Raw genomic sequence first — 15,289 nt, forward strand, 5'->3', positions numbered from 1 at the left:
TGACCTTGCATATTACTTTGTTTTAAATCTGACACTTAATTCTCATTGAGGACTTTAGCAATAACACAAGACTGCAATATATTTCAAAATGTTGGTCCTGATTTTTAATGCCTGTAAAATGCCAATAGTATGCAGGATTGCTCTGTTTACACATGGGCAGCTATGAATGAATAATCACGTCAGGGTTAATATTCTGAATAAGGCATCGTATGGTATATGTAAGCATAAACCGAATATTGCCATATTATGATGAATAGACTCACACCACATTGTAAAGATCAATGTGGTGTCAGTCTATTAAGAAATATAGATCAAAATAACGATCGAATATTTCAATTATTTATAATAAACAAAAACCTAACTTCTTATATAACATTTACGCCAACACATTTGTCCTTCCACAAATGTTTTTATTGTAAAGGTTGGGGAGTGGAGGTGTCCATCTTGCAGCTATTTTTAAACACTGGATTTAAAACAAAATGAGAAGAGAACACAAATAAAACAGTTTACAAAACAAAAATAAGATCTGTACAAGTTCACACTTCATCTTAGAAAAATTCAGCCAAGCCCAGGGTCGTGATTGCAGCAGCCACATAGAAAACTGTTCTGGAAGAAAATGGGATTGTCCAGTCCTTCCTTCAAAGCACTGTGGAACAGAAATGCGGTTGTGCAAGACACGAGCATCCCTCAGGCTCTGCCAGTCTGCGTTATGAGACGACTGCAGAGGTCAAGGGCTTCGAGTTCAGTGTTTGCTCTTCTTGGACTTTTTGTGCGAGCGATGCGGTGATCGGGATGATGACCTCCAGGATTTGTGCTGTGGAGACGGCGACTGAGAGCGCTTGGACTTTTTCGGTGATCGAGATCTTGTTCTTCATGTAAGATATAAAATAAGGGGAATGAACTTAGTGGTAAATATGGAGTGTAATAAACTTTACACATGGCAGGATGACTGCCAACAAGGAGTTAAAGATGCTGTAAGCGATGTTGTCAAAACCAAACAATGAAACTATGCGGACAAAACAAAATACTGGCAACATCTATCAACTGAGAAATTGATGCTCTAAGTTTCCATCTTTCCGTATATCAGGTTGCCCCACCCTACAAAATGACTCGGCTGTGACTAGTGCGGTCACAGATGTTTTATGTGATTCTGTCATTCCAAGAAAACGTATAATGGAATGACAGAATAAACTATCAAGTATAAACATTACTAACAGCATCTTTAATTACAAGACGCAATAAAGTTTGTGAGAAGTGCCTACCTCTCTCTCCTGTCGTCTTTGTCTCGACTACGTCCTCTACTTCTCTCTCTGTCTTCACTCTTTCTACTCTTTTCTTTATCCCGTGTTTTACTCCTGTCCTCCCCTTTATCTCTCCGCTCGTCTTTTTTGGGTCTTTCTTTCGGTTTCTGTGACCATTTGTCTCTCTTTTCTTGGTTGTCCTTATCAAACTCCTAAAGAGGTAGGGATAGAAAGAAACAGAGAAAATAAATGAGTTTACAATAAAAGAATTTTCACCTCAGAATGTTACATTTCCACATGTTTGTTTATACTGCAAAAAGCTAATGCAACCATGTAAATGATGTTGGGACACAAATTTGTGCCCATGAAATATCCAGAAAAGCATTATGTAAATGTTTTGTGTACTGCGTTTACCTTCTGTAGTAGTCGGTTTCTGTAGTGCTGAACTTGTTGTTGAAGACTCAAACTGGACTTCCTTTGTCTCTTCCCCGACTCCAATTCATCCTGAAACTTCATCACCTTCACCTGCGATATGCACAGACTTTAATAGTGCCATTCAACGCAGTGAGCATAACTGAAATATGTGCGTTTGTGTGACAATGAGGCAGAGACTGTATAGACGGTTTCAAAGCAACAACTTAAACAAACGTCACTGCGTATGTGCCCGTTTTGGACAGAACTTAACTTCCGGTACACATCTGAAAATAACAGTGTCTGTGGATTAATCTGATAACAAGCATAAGACACCAAGAACATCCGTTACTCAGCTAAACTTGTCTCTCCAACACTTAGAATTTAGACTGCGATACCAAGCTCAACCACTAGATGTCAATGTACCATACGGTTTCTTTAAATGCTGCAAAAATACAGGACCCATCAACAAATTGTTTATTTATTAAATTTAGCATACAACTAAATACAACAAATTAATAAAAGTATTATACAGTAAAATAATGATATAAATCAATATTAATATAAATTATATTAAATATAGTTATATTATTAGCCATTAGCCAGACTGAAAAACAAACACAGATCAGAAGCTGTGCCTGACTCACCTCCAGCTCTCGGAGGTGTGTCCTTTTGCTTTCAGACAGCTCAAAGTTTTTCAAAGACGACTTAAACTCCGCCCCCTCAAACCTGCTTGGGCTTTCAGCATCATCGCTGCTCATATCAGAATCCCCTTCATTCTCTTTTAGGCTGCTGCAGGAGCAAGACAGGAAACAATGAGATGATGAACATCTTATTCTTATATTTTGATTTTTAAATATTTCTCCAGCTTATACATCATTGTTTACAGGCTTATTGAATCAAGAACTTAATGCAAGCATTTAATAATAAGAGTGTATACGAAGAGTTGACATAAATGAAAAAGGGGGTTAAAATGCCTGATTTAATGATACAGTTAAAACTGAATCATCCATTCGTCACAGAGAAAAATGGAATACATTTCAAACAGATTCTTACCTTGAGTTCAGCTCAGTGTCGGAGTCATTCTTTGCTAAAAAAAGATAAGAACAAGAAGCACATAACAGTTTATGAGAATGTTCTGAATTCAGAAGAACTTGTTCTCCTTCTATCTTTTGACTGACAGTATGAACATTCTGGACCAACTTCATATGATTTCACATAATGAATTAGATTGAAGCAGATCAAATCTGTCTCTCTTTCTTTTTGATTGTACCTGATGACTCTGAATCTTCCACCTTCTCCCATTTAGACAGTGCAACACTGGGTAAAGTCTTTTCATCCACTGAATCACACACAGAAGAAACACGCGTTCATTAGTATGACAATGTTATGTTTTGAAGTAATCTGTGGTAATCTGAAAGCCTTGCCCCCACCAATGCCACCATCATGCTTGGTACTGCCTACCCCAGTTTAAACATCCTATTATTACGTACAAGGCATGCCATCGATGTCATCTATTGGGTGTTCCAGAGGAACCCCATCAATGTCATCAACAGGTACTCCATCGATGGAGGCTGGGTCCCAGGTTAAGGGTGAGCCATCAAGGTCATCAAGGGGCATTCCATCAATTTCACTTCTTTCTAGAGGAACACCATCCAAAGGTGCCCCATCCAGGTCTGGAGATACAGGCTAGAGAAAGAAAATAAACAGATTACACATATAGCATCCTATAAAGATGGACATAAGAAACAGTAGTTTTGTGATTCAAAGAGTTAGTTTGTATTGTTTAAATGCTACACAATTTATCCTTTTGTTTCATCATCAAGGGCACAGCAAAATCGATGAAGTAACAGAGGAAAGAAAAATAAATGTATCTGGCAACTCGATATCAGCTGGCTCATGTAAAAGCCAGTGACTGAAGCTTCCATGTCATTTATTGATTAACTGAGCTTTTAATTGATTCTTGTAAACGATTGATGCATTCCTCATAGCTTACCTCCGGCCTGTCGATCACCTCCTCCCCAGGTTTAATGAGCCCCAGGAATATATTCTGCAGTTGGATCAGGAAGGAATCTGGATAAATTGCCCAGTCCTCCCACGCACGGAAACATCCCATGATCCTTTGCTGCAGAAAGCGAGAGATAAAAGACAGAAGTGTAGGGGGAGGGGATCAGTGACTTCTGCCGAGGAAAGAGTACATTGAGAATAAAGAGCCGGAACAAGCTATGCTCAGTGCTCACCTTAAACTGCTCTGCCTGGAGCCTGGCCTGGATGTTCCGATATGATTCACTCAAGTCCCCAAATATCTCAGGCAGCTTTGTCTCAAAACTATTACATGGCAGGACATAAATGCATAGGCCATTACAAAAGACATGAAAAATTATTTCTATGCTACATAAATCCTTGCTGAGTCAGTGCTGTAGGGTTCATTTCAGAATAAATGTAAACGTTAATATAAAGAGTATTAGTTCAGAAAAGTGCACAATAAAAACAGTGCCATAAAGAGTTGCACGACAGTTACACAAATGACTCACAATTTGCGGTAATATGATGCATTGGCAACTTTGGCACAGGAGTTGTAGAGGATGTCAGATATCAGGTAAAGTCTGGCGATCTGCAAAACAATAATTAGAAAATAACACTTAGCCCCACAGTACATACAAATAACCACCTCCAACGCACTTCTCTGGCTGGACACATCTAATACGTCCATACACACCTCCTACACACCTCCAGAGTAACAAGTGTACAGTACACTTTTCGCTGTATTGTGTATGTTTGTATAATGTGTATGTATACTCTATTATACAAATATGCACATTCTGTATTACGCACAGTGATTATAGACCACCTGTCACAATAAAGAGAAATATTTTAGGAATCTGTCAAAAACAGACTGGCAAAAAAACAACGAAACTGAAACAACGAAATAGTCTTCGTTGTAAGTAACATTTTATATGGCCTCGATAACAGTATGGATTCTTGCTGGCCTTGTTTGAATGTATTTTACAATAAAAAAAGTGTTTCAATATTTTTCTGCCAAAAAAAGAATTCACAATTCATGTATAACAAAAAAATATATTTTAGCATTAGAAATACTATAGCAGCTACAGAGCTTTCACAATTTGGTGAATTAACATTTACATTATATTTAGTCATTTAGCAGACCGTTTTATCTAAAGCGACTTACAAAGTAGTGGAAAACAATAAAAGCAATTTGTGCAAAAAAAAACCAACAACGCATAGGTGCAGTAAAACCGGTCTCAGTTAGCCTACCACAATATACGAAGCTACAATTTGTTTTTCGTTTTTGGGGGAGGGGGATAGGAAAGTAGAGAAGAAGTAGAAGACTGTACTAATGGGTCAGATGTTGACAGAAGAGATGTATTTTTAGCCGATTCCTAAAGAAGACTACAAAATCAACTGATCTTGTTGCACGAGAGAGATCGTTCCAGAGTCGTGGAACACATCCAGAGAAAGTGCGTGAGAGCGATTTTCATTGTGTATATGGGGAAGAGCAGCGGTCCAAGAACTGAGCCCTGGGGTACCCCTGTACTGAGATGCTGGGACTCCGAGACCCCTCCAGGTGTCTCTGAATTACCTATTTGAGAGGTAAGACGCGAACCACCAGAGCCATCCAGAGACAGCCATAGTATTGAGGGTCGACAGGAGCATATGGTGGTTGACGGTGTCGAAAGCCGCAGAAAGATCCAGGAGGATGAGTGCAGATGATTTAGAGGCCGCCCTTGCCAGTCTCAGGCCTTCGATGCAGAGCAGTGCAGTCTCTGTGAAATGACCACTCTTGAAACCAGACTTGTTGCTGTCTAAGAGGTTGCTGTGAGAAATGAGGAGAGCTGGTCAGCTTCCACACGCTCAAGGGTTTTTGGAATGAAGGGGAGGGGAGATATTGGTCTGTAGTTTCTTAGCAGTGCAGGATCAAGAGTGAGTGGTGAGAGAAGAGATGATTATGTTGGTCAGAATGGGGACAACTGATGGAGAGATGACTTTAAGGAGATGGGTGGGAAGGGGATCTAGCGGGTAGGTAGTTGGGTGATTAGAAGCAATGACCTTGGAAACTTCAACTTCAGACAGGAGAGAGAAAGAGGGGAGCAAGCAGGCTTCGGGAGTTTGTGCATCTTCAGGAGATGGCTGCGCAGTGGACTGACTGCTTATGGTTGTAGTTTTCTCTACAAAGAAAGATGCAAAATTATTTGCTGTTAAGTCTGATGAAGATGGGGGCAGGTAAAGAACACAAGGTTTTAAAGAGGGTAAGAGGATGGGGTGAGCTGTTGATTTTTGAGTGGTAGTACTGAGTTTTAGCAGAGGTGACATCAGTGGAGAAAGAAGAGAGGAAAGACTGATAGAGACACAAGTCAGCAGTAGGGCTGCAAGATTAATCGAATAGAAAACGCACACGACTTTTTATGTGCAGTTTGTCAGTGAAGAATGGTTAAATGCGTATGCAGCTGCATCTGAATGCCAGAGGGCGCTCTTGTGTAGACTCTCCAATTCTCACGTTATTAGCGACTCAAACGCGCAGTGCTTTCAGATGGAGCAGCATTTCCTACTGATAACAGAGCCATGCTTCGTGAACAAGCTGTGCATAAAACATAATCACGATTTCACAATCACGATCGCCACATCGATTTAATCACGATATGAATGGGAACTGCCATTAAACGTGCAGCCCTAGTCAGCAGGGTCATTTGATTTGCGCCACTTCCTCTCAGCAGATCTGAGCTTGGCATGATGCTTTTGGAGAACTTTGGATAACCAGGGGGGCAGATGGGCTAGCGTGGGCTGGTCTAGATATAAGCGGGCATAAGCTGTCCAAGCAGGATGTTAGAATGGAGCATAGAGTGTCAGTGGCGCTGTTCGTATTCAGCAGAACGAGCTGTTAATGGAGCATGGAGGAGACCTTTGAGGATAAGCCGGAGGGAGAAAGTGTGCGTAGGTTGCATCAGAATGCGACCAGTGAGAAAGGGTGTGTTGCGCCTGGTGAATTAAGGTTAAGATTCAGAGTGATGAGGAAATTGTCCAACGTGTGCAGTGGGGAAACCTGGTTGTGATGAGTGGAGCAGTGGCGTGTGTAGATAAGATCCAGCTGATTAACAGACTTGTGGGTTGCTGAAGTGGGAGCTCGATTGAGGTCAAATGAGGTTGTTGAAGTCGGCAGCCTGTGGTTTTTCAAGGTGGATGTTGAAATCTTCAAGTACCACCAGAGGAGTACCATCCTCCGGGAAGTATGAGAGAAGTACATTCAAACCAAGAAATATCCAAGCTGACCTTGGGGGCGATAAATTACTACAACGTGAATTTTAACAGGGTGGGGATAGTTACAGCGTGAGACTCGATGAGTGCTAGCTCCAATCATTAGGGAATAGTAGACCGTTTCCTCCACCTCTCCCTGAAAAGATGATTTTGATTATCACCAATACTGTTAGTTTAGGGCAGCTGTGGTACAAACCTTACATTGACTGGTGGTGCTCTAATAATTTTGTTCATCACTGTAGATATTTGTATCATTAGTATATTTTTTTTATGTACATGCAATGTGCACTGCCTGGAGTACGGACCAAAGCGGTCTGTGTTTTTGTAAACGTGTATTGTACCTTCTTCTGTAGTGCCGTGTGTAGTAGTGACAGAGACTCTGTGATGCAGGAGACGACCTCCTCCGCAGCCTCTGCTCTCTCCAGACAGAACAGCATCGCATCTCCAACCTCATCTCTGCGTGGAGTCAGGCCTCTCAGCAGGGACTCTAACCTATCTCTATGTCTAAACCAAAAAGACACACATTCTTACATTACAATTACAGGTTTAACAAACACTTTAATCCAAAAAACTTTTTCTAAATGTATCACTTAGAAGCTAGCAATAGTCAATTTACGCTATTAGATTTTAAGACAAAGAAAAAGCTTAAAAAAAGCTTGAGCAGATGTATTATGTTGAGAAGTAAAGATAGAATACTTTTTTTGTATTATACACACACTTTCAACTCCTAGAGGACTCGACAATGATTAAAATCAAAGACATTCGATTAAAAACACATGCGCTACAATATAAGCTTGTCAAAACAGCCTCCAAGCCTCTATTTCTCGGTGTTGCTTACTCTGCCTTAAGCTGCCCTTTCTTTGGCTCTTCTTCTTGAATAGAGAAGGCGCTCTCTTCCGCATCCTCGTCTCCATGGAGATATGGGGTAAGAATGGGAGGCTTCCACAGGGAGCCACCCCTAAACATTCTGAAAGGTGTTGTTCTCCATTTATTTGGGTTTTCGCCCTAGAACACAACCAGAGAAATGTTTACCAGCCGACATACTGATACACAAACACAGAGGATGAAATCTTATTTACCTGTAGAATGGAGTACAGCTTCCATCTGTAATACACATGCTCCTGACTCTTATTTTCAAACAAAAACCTACAAAAATAACCAAACATTTAATACACAAACGGCTAAATATGGCATTCAGAAGTACTATATACGTTTTTAGGAAAAACACAAAACAATGCGGGTGGTTTATGGCCAGGGGGTACACAGAATCTGTACACTTAATATGAAACTTCAGATTTGTAAAAATGTTTAACTAGTGTCATTCACAAAGCGCCAACACCACATTTTCTTGTTCTTTGAGAAATTATTACTTAGTTTTCAGCAACTGTGAACTAATAGTAATACACAAGTCATTTCTTTTTTAATCTTAAACATAAAAACATTGCCCAAAATAAAAATTGTGTCATTATTCATCCACCCTCATGAGGTTAAAAACCTTTGTATGCCTTTAATCTTTCTTCTGTAGATGACAAAAGAACATATTATTCAAAATAACTTCTTTTGTGTTCTACTGAGGAAAGTCAATCATAAAGGTTTAGAATGACACGAGGGAGTGTGACTGGAGAGTAGTGCAGTTCGATTTGGGCAAAAATCTAAATCTCGATTAATTGAACATTTTCTCTTTGTTACGATTATTTTGTTTTCATTTATTTATTTTTCTTAGTTTTTTTACCGTAGTTCACTGACGTGGTTTGTACTGTAAATAGATACAGTATATATATATATATTTTTTTTTTCTTATTAAACATTTCTTATCTCATATTATTTTGAAATTATCAAAGGAAATACAAACAATATATGGTTATTTATTGAACATTTCGAACAATACACATCTTTGTGTTATTTTTTGAAAACAGCTGAAGACAGGAGAACAAATGCAACACAAATCAGCAAATCCTCTGTTTGCACGTATCGTAAGTTATCGGGTGTACTTTAGGACCATGTAGACACAAAGTCCTGTGATCCCTAAACGGGAACAAAAACGGGAGGAAGAATATTTCTCTATCCATGCATGCATTTTAAATAAACATGGAATATTTTATTTCAATCTGAATCGTATAATTTAAAAGCAGACATTTTAAGCTTTCTTTAGACATACATTTCATGTTTGTTTTCCCAATTTTTGGTGGGTGACCTGTCCCATTAATTTCCTCCCCTGAAGCACCATCAATATCGGCATACATTCAGATAGACTCTGGCCATATGTTTCATGAGCATCCTGCCAGGAGTCTCTCTCAGCTTTCCCAAACCCTCAGCAGAGTCTGAAGTGACTCGTGGCCCACATACTATAACACAAGACAACGGCATAAATACTCTGTAAGAACAGAAAACCGCATCACTCACCTAAAGTCAGGGTTGCTCTTTTCCCGGCTCATGATGATGGCCTCAAACATGGGTCCCTCTCTCACAACAAACTCAATCATTCTGTGTATCAAGCCCAGCAGGTTCCTATGAGCCAGAAGAGATAGATGAGAGAATGAGCTAGTGCTTTCATTTCGCATTTTACTTTTCTCCACACAGTCTTACCATGTCAGTTCTATCGGTTTCGTTTCGTTCATGTTCAATGTCAGCCAGTTTGTAACTTGTATCTTGCTTTTTATTTTCTGTCCACTCAAACTCATTATCACAACCCTACGAGACCATTTAGGGAGTGTTTTGCTAAATAATACAAAAAAGGCCACTGCGTAATGATTCTGCAATCTGAAAAAATTTGTTTTCACAGTAGCAATTACTGAGTAGTGAATTACGTTTTAAGCCTTAAGCTTATGAGCAGCACATTACCTTACAGCGAAATAAAAAAGTTGTATGAAAGTACCTTTTACGATGATCTAACCTCTATGATTTATGTGGCAAACAGAGTCTATTGGTGAGTGAGTGTGTTTGTGTGTGTGTTTCAGTGGCAATAGTGTTTTAATAAATGGACAGAGATTGTGTACCTTTCTGGGGGGATTACCACTGTCACTACGGCCTCGGACAGAGTCTGTTCATGACGCCAAACCAAATGATGAAGATACAAAAATACAGTGAGTTTATATTTTAACAAACTGCAGAATATTCATGATTAACATCATCAGCACCAGCTAAACCTCTGGAAACATGCTCGGCAAACACCAGTTCATCTCACCACCAGTTCAGCATGAGGGGTATTCTGTGTACATGCCTCCACTGTTGGTTAGGTCAAGAACTCCTTTTTTTACCAAAGCTGAAATTTTATTCATTGGGGATCTGTTGCTTTCAGAATCCAAAGTCTTTTGTAGGATTACGTTGTCTCTTATTACCCAGAATGCCCCTCAGGCTTTAACAAAAAGTGTATTGAATTTGATTTACCAGGTTAACTGCAGTTTTCTGAATTGTTTTTAAATATAATCTGCATGTTTTTTTTGTCTGGTACAACATGCGCATCTGCATTGAATTAAAGAGATATTTCACCCAAAAATCTAAATTCGGTGACAATTTAATTTAAGGTACAATTATCTCTATTTACAAACCCCTAAACTCCTAATTTGTTTCTTATTAATAGTGAGTAGTTGTTAGGTTTAGGTATTGGGTAGGATTAGGGATATAGAATATGATCATCCAGAATATGTGCTTTATAGGTACTGATAAACAGCCAATATTCTAATAATTGGCATGCTAATAAGCAACAAGTTAACAGTGAGAATTGTTCCCTATACTAAAGAGTTACCAAAAACTATTATCATTTAGTCACCATTACATCATCCAAAACCTGCATGTAACTCTATCTCTCTTAGCAACACAAAAGAAGATATTTTGAGAAATGTCCCAGTGGTTTTGCGTCCATACAATGGAAGTCCATATGAGCCTATGTTGAAGGGTTTTGAATAACCTTCTTCTAAATATCCTACGTGTTCCGCAAAAGAAAGTAAGTCATACGGGTTTGGAATAACATAAAAAATATTTTGTTTTTGGGCGAACTACCCCAATTCATTAAGATGTGTTTAAATTTCTTTCCACAATAATTAAGAGTTTTTTTACTAGTGGGTGCAAGACACTGTGGTTAATTTATGTAAGTGATGATAGCAAAATAAAGTAAACTGTGACATATTATACACTGAAATTCTTCATACATTGGCGCACAAGTAAATGTGATAAAAAATTTAGACCAAATTATTCAGACACTTTAACCTGACCAGGTTAAGTGTTTTTTCTTTAATTGCTAAGGCGACCTACTAACATTCAACAGCTGACACCTATTTGAAAGTATCCATTGAACCATTGATTTTATCCAAGTTAAATGATATTAATAATATACATTTGTTCGACACAGTTTAACTATGAGTTCTTGTCATATTTTATTACCATTTTCTGAAATATAGCTAATAAACCGTGATAATGTAAATGTCGAAGGTGTCTGAATACATCTTGGTTTGACTGTACATTATACAGTATATCAAACAAAAACTAACACAAAGCTAGATGAAACTTTAATTCTATTAAAGACACCATTCACCCAAAAAGTTACATTCTGTCAACTTTTACTTACTTTTAAGTTTTCCACATTTCTTTGTTCTTTTGAACACAAAACAAGACGTGTTGAAGAAGGTGGGAAACCAAACAGTTCTGGGGCACCCTTTTCGTACTACGGTAGTCAACAATGCCCCAGAAATATTGGTAACATTCTTCCAAATATCTTTCTTTGTGTTCAGCAGTGAGGAACAACGAGGAAGTAAATTATGTCAGAATTTGGATTTTTGGGTGAAATATTCCTTTAACTTCAATTATGTAATAATAAAAAGGCACGGTTATTTCTTTATTATTTAATCTTAAATCATATGTATTGACTTTCTGTATCAAGCTACAGGACACATGACAGTTTTCTCTCAGTATAGCATGGTTTCTTTTTATTATTTCCCACAAAAATGTCAGTTTTTTCTGTTTAGTGGTGCTTTTCGCAATGAGAAACCTTTGCAAACCAACCAAGATTTTATCTCTTGTTCTACAATAAACGTTATCACCCAGATATCACCAGATTGCCTGTGGATTTACCTTGTAAAAGTCTTCCTGCGAGCGGCTTCGGGGTTTGGTGAAGTCATTCCTGAAGCGGTCTCTGGGTTGGGCATTGAATGGCAGTCCAGATGGTGGAGGGGGGGCTGTGGTCTTCAGCACACCAATGGGAGTATAAAGAGGCTGCGGGGGAATGCGTACTGCTTTCCCCCAACCCAACTTCATTTCAAAACCCATTATCGTTTTACCTGCAAAACAAGGAGACAAGCGCTTAAAGCACCGAAGCATCCAGAGGTTGTGACACCAGTACTGTTTAAGTGTATTATGTTTTTTACGATTTATGGTTAAACATGCTGTCTTACCATCCAGGGCAGCCAAAGCACGTTCTGCATCTTTTCGTGTCATGAAGGCAACAAAACCGCGGTTGGTGACCCTAGTTCTCTCTTCCTCTGTGCGAGGCCACATAATCTTAACGCTGGCAAGAGGGCCGTATTTGCCAAACTCTTTACAGAGCATCTCCTCTGTCATCTATTGAGACACACAATCATATATTTTTATGTCATGAGATATTCTTTCTGTGTTGTACGTACCAAGAAATCCTAGATCTACTTTTAACCTTTTCCAGGAATGAACACTTTGGGCTTTAGTATGAAGCCATCCTAACAACAAGGTCTTCTCACCTTGGGGTTGATGCAGCCGATATACAGGTTTGTTGTGTTTGGCACTGCAGGATCATCGTCAAATACTACAAAGACAATGCAGGAAGTCATTTTATTTCCCACTAGATCTTTAAAGTGAACGGCGCTGTGTGTTTCTCATACGTACTTGATCGTCGTGTCAAAGGTAAATCCACATCAGGATACACTCCTCCAGTGTCTCCTTTCTTTCTTTTGTATCTCTCTTCCCTTTCCTCTTGTATTCTAAACGATAGATTTAAGTCAAAGGTTTATTTCAGAAATGCACTGGTATGTAAGTATATTATACGCAAATGTGTGGCGTGAATGATGAAAACAAAAAAAAAGCTAAACCACAAAAGAAATACTGACTGTTTTAGCTCTTCTTTAAAAAGCTCCAGATTACTCTTCTTCTTCTCTTCCACTTTCTTTTTAGCAGCCTACAAAGAAAGACAACATTTAAGACTACACAAATCCTTCAACAAGCCTTTAAACAAACATTTGTGATAATAACTACAATGTAATTACCTGCAAAATGATTGAGGGTTAGTCAAACAACACATGAAATGCCTGAAGATTACATGTACAGTGAATTAATATTTATAACAAAAAACATTTTGGCTAACTTTGGTCCTGTCCTGTAAATAAAACCTAAAATAAAAAGGATCATCTTTGTTGTTCAGTTTAACATATCTTATATCTTCTTTTATATTAGTATAAAATACTAGTCTTTCTGACCAAGTCTTACCTTTCACCGCCCTGAACATATTAAACTTACTTGACTACAGTAGAGCGAAAATCACTTACTGTTTTTCTAATATCTGCAGATGAAGCAGGAGAGGCATTCTGAGACAGAGGAGTGAATTTAGTGGCGGGTCTGTAGAGTTTGCTCTTCTTCACCTCCGCAGCTTCTTCCTCTGAGAAAGCAAGAGAAAAAAGAAAATGTAATCTTGGATTTACAGTTTTTAGGCTTTGTCCAACAATTCAAACTAGCTTTTCATCGTGTTAGAAATGTACAAGATACAAGAGCAATTTACAGCATACTCTAGATGAATACTCTTAATCGAATCAAGAGACATTAATCTACAAGTAAACCTGAAAGAACATGCATACTTTACAACTTACCTTTAGTTGCATTCACAATACCACCACGTACAAACGTCTTCACATTACTCTTGTCATTAGTGTCAAAAGAAGCTAAAAATTCTTCAAAGACTTCGGCAGCTTTCTCCTCCTCCTGACAGAGTGACACGTTGTACAATTTAAAACAAATAGGCCTATAACATAACTTTGTTCTGCAATAAACGTAGCACACAAATGTTATACTTAAAAGTCAGTTTATTTGTTAATAACTATGTGCGGTGTGCGTATTATGTTAACATATATTGTTATTTGCACAATGTGTGAAACGTTGCTTTTTTGTGATGTTTAGTTCAGGTACAGAGAAGCTGCTGAAAGAAACCTTTTTCTTGATTTCCTCCTGCTCTCTTTTTGTTAGCGTCCTCTTTACACCCACAGATTTTCCCTTTTTGTCTGCCATGTCAACTCTGTAAAACATAACAGATATTGTGACTTGTCTTGCAGACTAAAAAGGCATTTGTGTAAGAAATGAAAACCATTAAAACGTCATATCGGTTGACGATTCATTCATATTTACGGGGCCAATTCATGTCGGTGGGTTGGCCATAAGCTCAATAAGATGCTGCATTAAACACCAGCTCTGTTTCGACACACTGACCGGTCCATACTAACATCCCTGCCTGCGGTCAGTACATGTTTCATGGCACAGACATTTGCACACAATAACTTATACTGTGCATTTTTAAGTAATAACAATATTTGAACAGTCGTAGATTGATGTTGGTGCTCGCATCTGGTGTCCTCCATAACTCGGTGTGCGCATCTGTCTCAAAACCTACTGAGCTACCTACCCAGACAGCATTCTTGGCTAACAAAAGGCGCACTAAAATGCGGACTAGCTAGGCAGTCCCCTTTTTCTGGAGCCACAGCCTGTGTATGTAAGTTAGCGTATGGGCTAACATCTCTATTCCTCCTCGCTTCTTAACCCCAGTCAACCGTCTGCTGTCAACAACATTAACGCAACCGGTGGACGTCAGGAACGCAAAACGTGACCGGCTGCACAGCCATAATGAATAAATATAGCAACTTACACGGGTCTTGCGTTGAAAAATGAAACCGTTCGACTGTTGTTAATCCGCCATTTTGAAATGACCCGAAATGGGAATAGCGGAAAAAATACGTCAGGCGACAAACACCAATCACAGCTCAGATCGTCTTATTCTGCGACAGCAGAGATGCCATTATTGGACTTTTGAGCTCATTTTGATTTATTAGGGTCTCACCATCTTAAATGCGAAATACAGTGGTGTAATGTGTTAAACATGGTGAAAGCTCGACCTTTGAACCGTAAATTGTTGTTATATATTGCTGGAAATATCCTGGGCCCAGTTTTTCAAATGTAATCGACTAGGATTTTGGATAACGGATTGGATCAAATCTTGGTTTTGATCCGGATCAAACCTTTAGTTTGGGTTTTTCTGAACTTTTTTGTAGGATTTGGATCACTTTGATCCAAAATATCTGGATTAAACTGATCCCATCAGAAGGGTGGATTCAGCGTGGATTTCATGCCCAAAATGTAATGAA

At 38.8% G+C, this 15,289-nt stretch overlaps 1 protein-coding gene across 1 annotated transcript; it reads right to left on the bottom strand.

Annotated features, from left to right (window-relative positions):
* Positions 1-84: 84 nt before the first annotated feature.
* LOC306889940 (U2 snRNP-associated SURP motif-containing protein) lies at positions 85-14,927 on the bottom strand. Its single transcript, XM_079449340.1, has 24 exons — positions 14,794-14,927; positions 14,085-14,169; positions 13,748-13,859; positions 13,430-13,539; positions 12,995-13,062; positions 12,774-12,868; positions 12,629-12,693; positions 12,311-12,476; positions 11,991-12,196; positions 9,920-9,963; positions 9,327-9,431; positions 8,003-8,069; positions 7,762-7,928; positions 7,265-7,427; positions 4,187-4,266; positions 3,893-3,980; positions 3,649-3,777; positions 3,146-3,341; positions 2,926-2,994; positions 2,709-2,742; positions 2,300-2,444; positions 1,656-1,766; positions 1,263-1,453; positions 85-869 (listed from the first exon to the last, which is right to left on the bottom strand). The coding sequence occupies exons 2-24, from the start codon at positions 14,160-14,162 to the stop codon at positions 743-745; spliced, it is 2,616 nt and encodes an 871-aa protein (XP_079305466.1). The 5' UTR covers positions 14,163-14,169; positions 14,794-14,927; the 3' UTR covers positions 85-742.
* Positions 14,928-15,289: the final 362 nt, after the last annotated feature.

Source organism: Barbatula barbatula, assembly GCF_947034865.1.
Source record: "Barbatula barbatula genome assembly, chromosome: 2".
Lineage (NCBI taxonomy): Eukaryota > Metazoa > Chordata > Actinopteri > Cypriniformes > Nemacheilidae > Barbatula > Barbatula barbatula.